Source organism: Rhinolophus ferrumequinum, chromosome 5 (assembly GCF_004115265.2).
Source record: "Rhinolophus ferrumequinum isolate MPI-CBG mRhiFer1 chromosome 5, mRhiFer1_v1.p, whole genome shotgun sequence".
In the NCBI taxonomy this organism is placed as follows: Eukaryota; Metazoa; Chordata; class Mammalia; order Chiroptera; family Rhinolophidae; genus Rhinolophus; species Rhinolophus ferrumequinum.
Genome location: NC_046288.1, coordinates 42,903,481 through 42,912,674, shown reverse-complemented (window position 1 = coordinate 42,912,674; position 9,194 = coordinate 42,903,481). Strand labels below are relative to the sequence as shown.

General features: G+C 41.5%; 2 protein-coding genes across 2 annotated transcripts in view; one reads left to right on the top strand and one right to left on the bottom strand.

Moving 5' to 3' along the window:
* Window positions 1-348: 348 nt before the first annotated feature.
* TIGD2 (tigger transposable element derived 2) lies at window positions 349-3,715 on the bottom strand. The gene is made up of 2 exons (XM_033106801.1): window positions 3,378-3,715; window positions 349-3,202 (listed from the first exon to the last, which is right to left on the bottom strand). The coding sequence occupies exon 2, from the start codon at window positions 2,283-2,285 to the stop codon at window positions 708-710; it is 1,578 nt and encodes a 525-aa protein (XP_032962692.1). The 5' UTR covers window positions 2,286-3,202; window positions 3,378-3,715; the 3' UTR covers window positions 349-707.
* A 151-nt stretch (window positions 3,716-3,866) lies between these two features.
* FAM13A (family with sequence similarity 13 member A) overlaps window positions 3,867-9,194 on the top strand; it is a 311,779-nt gene continuing 306,451 nt past the window's right edge. Inside the window, exon 1 of the mRNA XM_033105662.1 lies at window positions 3,867-4,193. The gene's annotated coding sequence lies outside the window, so the exon portion shown is untranslated. The remainder of the gene's footprint in view (window positions 4,194-9,194) is intronic.

Genomic DNA, 9,194 nt, shown 5'->3' with positions numbered 1-9,194 from the left:
ATTTTTCTGGAGCAAGGTTGGCATTCTTTCCACAACTATGAAGGAACTCTCCCTACTGCCAGATGGAATAAAAGTAAAGAGTAAGCCCTGGGGACATTTAAACCTATTTCTTCTTCCTTCATTATACTGAGAGATCTCCAATCTGAACTGCTGAGTGCCCAAATACTGTTGGTATAGAACGCCATACTTAAAGCTTTAGACTCTTTTCCTTCAGTTCTCTGCCTTCACAGTGAAATACTTCAAGCATAATCTTTGCTGAGTACCAAAATTTTCAGTAGGTTGGAAGATCATGGAAACGGACACTTCCCCCCAACATAATTCAATTTGAAAACTGAAGTTCAGAGAAAGTCATAAAAATGCAGTTTAAGTAAGATTTATTGATTGCCCATAGTGTGCATGGTCCTCTATTAGACACAATGAAACTGAGGCATAAAACAGGTGCAAGATCCCCGGCCATAGGTACCTTATGATCTAATTAGTATAATACAGATTAGAAACAGAAGATAGACAAGTTACATGTCAATGCTTATGTATAGAATAGACATTAAAGAGTGGTAATTGAAGTAATCCAAAATGGCATCTACTCCTAAAATCATTTATAAAATGTATTTGGCCTTGAAATCCATAGCACTTCAAGCAAGATAATTAAGTTGCACTGAAGATAAAGTCACAAAGATGCAAATACACTGACACCCTTAAGAGCACTATCAATGATTTTTGTTATTTTGGATCTTCTGTTTTCTTCTTATTATCGTTCGAAGCCTTCGTAATACCAGCTTATCAGACAGAAGCATGTCATCTTGTTGTTCTAGATAATCCAGTAAATTTTCTGTCCATTCAAGTGCAGCTTTATGGCTAATGTGCTTCTCTGGATTCAGTTCTGTCTTTCTAGTCTTACTGGAAGGCTTTTGCTCAGCAGGCCTGGACTGGTCCTCAGCACCCTCACTGTCAGTTACCACCTGACAGCTGGAGTCATTACTCCGGGAGTCAAACCACTGATCAATATTCTCAATGTCAACGTGTTCACAGTCTTCTGTATTCTGTAAAACCGTTGCTAAGTTAGCTGCTAAAATGGCTCCTTCATCAATGTTCATACCTGAATTCTCTTCATTGCCAGGGAAGAGTTTTTTCCATGCTTTGGTTATGGTACTTGATTTTACCATGCTCCAAGCTCTTGATACTTCATAAATTGCATCCAATACTGTCAAGTTCTTCCAAAACATTTTTGGGTCAGTTCCTTCATCCATGTATTTCTGGAGAAGTCCTGCTCGGTAATATCTTTTTACCGTGGCTAGAACTCCCTGGCTCATAGGCTGAATTAGACTTGTGACATTTGGTGGCAGATATTTCACGATTATTCTGCCATCATCTGAACTCAACAACTCTTCATCTGGATGTGCTGGGGGGAAATCCAAAAGAAGCACTGCTTTTTCTAGAAGCCCCTTGGACTTCAAATGCTTCTGTACCTGTGGCACAAAGTATTTTTCAAACCACTGTCTGAAAACAGAATGTTCTATCCATGCACTTTTTTGACTGAAGTAAGTGACAGGAAGGTTTGAAAGGTCAGCTCCTTTGAATGCACGGGGTTTTTTTGCTTTCCCCACAACACAAAGATTAAGTTTGTGTAAACCTGTGGCATTTGCACAACACATAATAATGATTCTCTCTCTGCTTGACCTATAACCGGAAGTAGTTTGCTCAGTTTCAAGAGCTAATGTCCTTGATGGTAGACATTTCCAGAACAATCCAGTTTGATCAGCACCATAAATTTGCTCTGGTTGTAGATTCTCTCTCTCAACAAATTCCTGAAAGTTACCACAAAATTCACTGGCAGCAGTTTCATCTCCTTTTAATTTTGTTCCTTTACCAGCAGCCTTTGGAATACCATGGCGCTGTTTAAAACGAGTTAGCCAGCCAGATGATGCATTAAAATCACCTTCCATCCCCAAAGCATCAAAAAAGAACTTAGCTTGTTTTGCACAAATCGTTCCAGACACTGGAATCCCATTTGTTTTCTGTTGGTTAAACCACTCTATCATAACTCTATCCAGTTCCTCGTAGGTTGAGGACTTCATAGATTTACGTTTGGATACCCCACTTGTAGGATCTGAACTGTTTGCATAGTTTATTATCCTTTCTTTGTTCTTTTTAATATCACGAACTGTGGACTCACCAATCCCATACACCACAGAAAGTTTTTTGAAAGAGATGCCTTCCTCAAGTTTCTTAATAATGTCAAGCTTGTCCTTAATTGTCAACACCACACGCTTACGTTTCCCCAACATTTTAATGTCTAATGTTTCAGGTGATGACGAGAACAAGATATTTAACAACTTAGATTTGAACACAGTAAGACCAGAAATGGGGTTCTAAAATCCCTCCCCTGTCCCCACAGGACCTAGATGGATGATAGTGTGCTGGCCAATTGCCAGGCAAGGCCTATGTGACTCTTCACTTTGCTGTTTTAAAACTTACAAAGCTCCTTCAACAAGGACTAGCTCCAGTTAACCCTAACTTATTTCTTCCTCCTGATTTAGTTTAAGGTCTTTTCATGAACTACAATCTCAATGGAGACTGCAACCAATACTGTACCAGCAATGTCTCTAAAACAGTCTTATTGCATATTTAATTCTTCTTGCCATCATTACAGGTGAAGTTCTTTGCTAAAGGAACTAAGATTCAGGTATTTTGGAAAATGTGACGGGGAATAAATAATTTAAGAGAAGACTTGCAGACGTGACATATCGGAAAATATAATGGGAAAACTCATCCCCTAACTATTCTTTTTCAGGCAGTGTATTGTATGGAATGCTGCCTTTTCCAGGCAAGGACTGCTACAGGCTACACAAGTGCGTGGTTATGGAAATCACAAGCAAGCAAAGTAAGGTAGGCTGGAGAGAAGTGAATGGTGCAAATAAGGTGAAAGCGGACACGCAGAAAACTTTGTACTTTAACGACAAACTTATACCTAATGTATTTAGCAAGTGGAAAAGAAAAAGGGTAGTAAAGAGGTGGTGTCACATGATTAAATAAAGCATCAAAAAATTCCAATGGTAGAAATCAGAACTCATGGTAGAGGGTATGGGGAAGGTTCAGTAATGATGATGACACAATAATCCTGGTAAAGGATGATCCTCGATGGGCCAACAGAAGTACTGTAGTTCCTGAGGGGGGCTGTCTAGGCACTCGGAGCCTCCGAAACCTAAAGAAAAATACCAAAAACATTTTTTTTTCAATATCAGGGTCTGTGGCATTACCCACATCTTTCCTGAAACTATGTTGAGAAAATTAACGCCTCCTATAAATGTGATGGCTAAGTACGACAAATAATGTTTTTAGGCATTATCTGGAGTGACAGCGGGACCTGCATTGCCTACCTCCTGAAATTAAGAGGTCAGAGAGAAGCCGTGTAAGCGAGGGCCTCTCCCTGCAGGGCGAGCTCCGGAGCGCGGGACGTCTTTGCTCACGCGGAGGGAGCCCGGATTCCTCCGTGGCCGCTGGCGACAAGGGTGTCACCGCCGCAGCCAGCCATCAAGCAAGCAGCTGCTTGGCCCAGGGGACGCCAGTCCGCGAACCGGGGACATGCTCTCCGCCTGCCTGCGAAGGGGCCAGATCGCCCTGAGAGCAAATGGAGTCTCTGGAGAGAGGCTGACACTGGTGGCGCGGCGGCAGCGAGGAGCAAGCGTCGCCGGCGGAGCCGGAAGGCGGGGGATTAGGGTGCACGCGCGCGCCCCCGCAAGAACGTTATGTCGGCGAGGGGGCGGGGCCTGCGCTGGCGAGCGCGCGCGGCCCGGGGGCGGGGTCTCTGGCGAGCGGGCGGGAGGGGAGGGGAAAGGAGGAGAGGGGCGGGCCGGCCGCTGCTGCGACTCTAGGTGCAGCGTGGGTTTGGTTAATGGCCCGCCTGCTCCAGCCGGCCGACTGCTTCACGGACCAGCAGGGGACGGTACAAGCTCACCCTGTCTTGGCCCTCCCAGGATCTGCGGGCAAGGCTTATTCTACGCTCAGGGAGAATAAAAATCGCACCCTCTGAGGGCTTGCGAAAAAGCTGCGCATCCTCAGATGCGGGCAGCGGCATGCAAATGGATAGGGAGAGCGCACGTGGAGCGTGTTTACAAATAGCGGCCCTGGTGCCTGCGCCTCTCAGCGCCCGGCCGCCCGGACTGAACGAGCCGGAGCAAGGATCTTGAGCTACGGTAGGAGGGAGTTGGCCGAGGGCAGGGAGGCTGGCTCCTCGTGAGTACAGGGTTCTGGAGAGGAACTGGGGCTTACACTCTGCACCACCCACCGGAGCGATTCCTGGGTGGCTGGGGCGCAGCGGGGAGCGGTCTACCTGGGTATGAGTCTCCACTCTCTGGGGGGATTGCTCGATGGTGGAAGTCGCGATAGAAGCCGACGCTGTGCAAAACCGACTACACCTGGTAGACGCGTAAGCCTGTGGGAGGGTCCCTGCCACTCCTTTACTACCCCAGTTTATCAGTAGTAATAAGGGAATTGCAGTTTGATGAAACTTCTCTTGATTTGTTTCAAACGGAGATACCATAGGTTTCTATTTTGGCATTTTAAATGGAACGAATGCCGGCACCTGTACACTAATAACCGCTGTGATGAACCGTGCCTTTACCCTCCTCCTAGATCCAGTTGCCTGCTGGGTCCTATGAGCCTTCCCGGGAGATGGGAGCGGCTGCACCTTGGTCCTGCAGCACCTCTTTACCGAGGAACTGCGTTTAGCCTTTTCTTGCTCTCTTTTTCGTATAATACCTTGAAAAAGGGAAAAGTTTCAGTTAAGTTTCTCTAGTATCTGAACATAAATGTCTAACCTTTTTCATTAACACACTGTAGCATAATAATTCGTCATTTATTTGCCAAGGCCATAGTGTTGCTAGAATGTTTCAAAAGGGAACTGGCCTAAGCATTCATACTGCAGAAAAGACGCTGATTCTAAGCCTTCTATTTAACTCCCCGCCCAAACTGTTCAATTGCCTTCCTCAAAATCAGAGCCTTCCCCCATTAGGCACAATGGAAAATCTTTGGTCGTCTAGTTATGCTGTGAAGTTATATGTGGTTTTTGACAGATGCCTGCTTTTCCTGAAGATAGATCTTCCCCTTACCTCCTCCTCCCCATATATACAGTTTCTGCAGTTTTGGTTGACTATTTTACATAAAATACAACTTCATGCTAGTTTTATTTCACTTTTAAAAGTTTGCCTCTTTCCCCTGATATTTGTAAGAAGCATGAAAACACTTGTATCTGATATGATCCTTTCCTATAAGGGGAAAGAGCTGACATTTACTGCCTGCCAAGTAATTAACCAGATGTTAGCAGCCTTGGCTTTTCCCCTACTCTTCCAGCCTACTGGGTCACTCTGTCCAGTTTATTTTACTTAAATAAAACAAACCCTGCTTCTTATCTCCCTCTTCCAATATCTCTGGAGTTTAATTTTCTTCCAGATATCACTTACATTGTTTCTCTGTTTCTGCTGAATTTCCCAGCTTGCTAGTGTCTTATCTCTTATAGCTGTTCCCTTTTCATCACCTTGTGTAAATTCAAATCTGGAACACAGCCCACATTCCTTAATCTCCTCGAAACACTGCTTCACACAAGGCAGTTGTATTTACCAGACGTTTAATAAGACTTTACTCCAGACAGCTGTCTTTACACAAGATAGTTTTATCTAACAATCTTTTTTTTCTTTTTTGATGGGGGAGAGGTTGCAATTGTGGCAGATTTATATTAGAATACAAGAGAGGAGGGACCTTAGAATAGAACTTTGGGCATCCTTGTTTTATTAAGAGTCTGGTTGGCCACAGGGCACTTCTTGTTGTCAGTCCTTCGATTGGGCCACAGCCTCACTCCATCTTACTATAACATCTTCTCCTTTCTCTCCCCAGCATTTTTCTGTATCAGGATCCCTTTTGTCTTTCCCTTTTAGCTCCTTGTGAAATCTAAAGATTCTTTTTCACTTTATTATTCAGAGCAGTTTTGTATTCTTTATCTTCCAACTGTCCCTTACCATTGCCTGTGGCTTATTCTCTAATCAAAAGACATTCCACTCCTTGAGAAATTCAGCCACCAATATTTTTTTTCTTTTTTAAGTCTAATGCTATGCATTTATTTATTTTTATTAGTTTCAGGTGTAACCCAACAGTATGTCTTTCTCTGTATATACAATTGCTCCTTGTAATAATGCTTATAACAGTACTATGAGGTAGATGTTAATTCTATTTTATGTACAAGAAAACAAAGGTTGAAAAGGTACATGAATTATAAAAGGTAGGTGGCAAAGTGAGATTTGAGCCAGGTCTATCAGGCTTTAAAGCACTATCACAATCGAAGTTTGTAACGCAAAGACATGAAAAGGAAAAAAAAAAATACGTTATTTCTGCATAGCTAAAATTACCCCTTATAAAATGGAATTTTAACATTAACTTACCAACAAAGGCATTCTAGGAGTGTGAAAGCACATTAAGTTTGCAACAATATTTATCAGACTTAGCATCTGGTTCATTGAATTGTAGGTTTTCTGAAAACTGCTCCCAGTCAACTGAAAGTAGCTTATGTTTCTCCCCATTACAATCTCTGAATTCCCTTTCGGCTGAGATAATATCAATAGAAATACATTATGTGGCCTCACTTTCAGTAGTAATCTGTATGCACCATAGTTTTGTAATGGAATAGGACAATTCTTGGTAAATTCTTAATTTTAAAGGAATTGCTTTTTTTTTTTTTTGCTTTTTGGGTTCCATTTACTTGAAAATCAATAGTTTTCACAACAACCATTTACTGTCACCTACTTTAAAGGATGTAAAATATTGAGGGGCATTTTGCAACTGAAATGTAATTTATTTTTCTTTTGGGATGTGTGTGTGTTTTAGATCAATCAGGATGTGAAATTGTTGTCACCAGTAAAATGAATGCTTGTTCTTTGAAGTCTCTTAGCCGTAAAATTATTTTACTTTGTATTGTGCATTAAAGCCCAAATTATTCATTTTTAATTTAAAAAAAGTTCTTTTAAAATGGTTAAAGTTAGGAACAGTTTTCCACTTGAAAATTTATGGACACAAGTGAAAGATCAGATTACTTATTGGAAAATCCCGCATCTTTTTTAAACAGTTAATATGATAGGGAAGATAGTGATTTCTTATACTCTTGAGTCATATAGATGCCCAGTAGGGGACTTTTACATTTATTTTGTTTCTGTGTTTCCTTGATGTCTGGTGGTTGGTTTTTAATTGACTGGCAGCATATGCAAAGATAAAAGCATGAGTTCCTAAGAGAGTAGAAAAGATTTAATAGGGTCATAAAAATGAAAATTACTGGTGGAATTGTTTAAGGAAAAGTTAGACTCAGTTCCTGAAAAACAAGTGGATAAAAATTGAAGAAGTCAAATTTTGGTGGTAGAAGAGGGTAAAGGGGTCATATATATGGTGATGGAAGGAGAACTGACTCTGCGTAGTGAGCACACAATGTGATACATAGATGATGTATTATAGAATTGTACACTTGAAATCTGTGTAATTTTATTAACCATTGTTACCTGAATAAATTTAATTTAAAAAAAAATTGAAGAAACCAGTGAATTGCTGATTGTTGTCAGCAGTATGGGTGGGAAACTTGAGTGAAATTTATGTACCTACCTTACCCTTCCAAACCTGCCCAGTTTCCAACTGTCCTCTAAAGGAGCCCTCAGGTCCATAGTTTGGTTGACTCAAGTTTCCTGAGACCTCGCTGTGCATCAGAACACTCACTCTCCCAGTCCCCAGCACGTGCAGCTTCAAGCTTTTCCTTTAGCTTGGAAAGTCCTCTCCTTTCTCTGTTAATCTGTAGATCCTTCAAGTTATAGTTTTTCCCAAAAGCCGCATTTCTGAAGGTTACTCTTTAGACTTGATGGGTCAGAATCACCTTGGGTCCAACATATAGATTCGGGGGTGCACTCCAGGGATGAAGCCCAGGAATCTATATTTTCAGTGAGTGTCCCAAGAGAGTCTCGTATGCTGACGTTTGGAAACCTTTGAATCTTGACCACTGTTGAATATCAGATTCCTCTCTCATAATGTGCTCTTTTGGGAGGGAGTTTTTCTTCTTATACCTACCCCCTTCTTAAATTATATGCAGTCTTTGCAGGAAAATATTAAATGCAGAAAGAAAAAGGAAGATAATACCAACATTCAGAGATAATTACTCTTAGTATTTTGGTGCATATCCACTCTTTCTGTATCAATATACATTTTATATGTATGTATATACATACAAAATGAGAACATGAAGTCATAATATACATAATTTTATTCAGGCTCTTCTTTACAACATATTATAAATGTTTTATGATATCGTTGATTGGCATCTGCCAAATACCACTAGGAACACACCTGTTGCCCAGATTGGGCTTACTATGAGGTGTGATCAAACAATACAGTGAATGTTTAAATTTAAAAAAAGTATTACAGTAAAAGACACATTGCCCTAATCACACTCAAAATACTCCCCCTTTTTTCAAACACACTTATCCCATCGTGTTGCCACTTTCTGAAGCAGTTCTGGAAGTCCTCTTTCATAGGTGTCTTTAGTTGTACTGTTGTGGCTAGCTCAATGTCCTGAATAATTTTGATTTTGGGGAAGAGCCAGAAGTCACATGGTGCTAGATTCGGTGAATAAGGTGGATAAGGACACACCCTAATGTTTTTATTTGACATAAATTAACGTACCAGAAGCAATGTGTGACACAGCATTGTCATGATGGAAGATGATTTACAGCACACTTTAAAACACCTTCTCTCAACCGTAGCTCACACCCGACTGACTGCACCAAACAAGTTGAAACTTATCACACACTGTTACTAAGGTTCGAGGCACCACTTCCTGTATTAAAGATCCCCCTGCCTTTGCGTTGGATGGCACTCGACAGCAGCATTTACCATACTTTGTGATCACAGCGGGAAAGGCTCCATGTCACATATCACTTCTCTGGTACAGCAATTTCTGTCAAATAAAAACATTATGGTGTGCCCTTATCCACCTTATTCATCAGATCTGGCACCGTGTGATTTCTGGCTCTTCCCCAAAGTCAAAATGACCATGAAAGGTAAACATTTTGAATCAATTCAGGACAGCGAAGCAGCCACGACAGCACAACTAAAGACACTCATGAAAGAGGACTTCCAGAACTGCTTCAGAAAGTGGCAAGAACGATGGGATA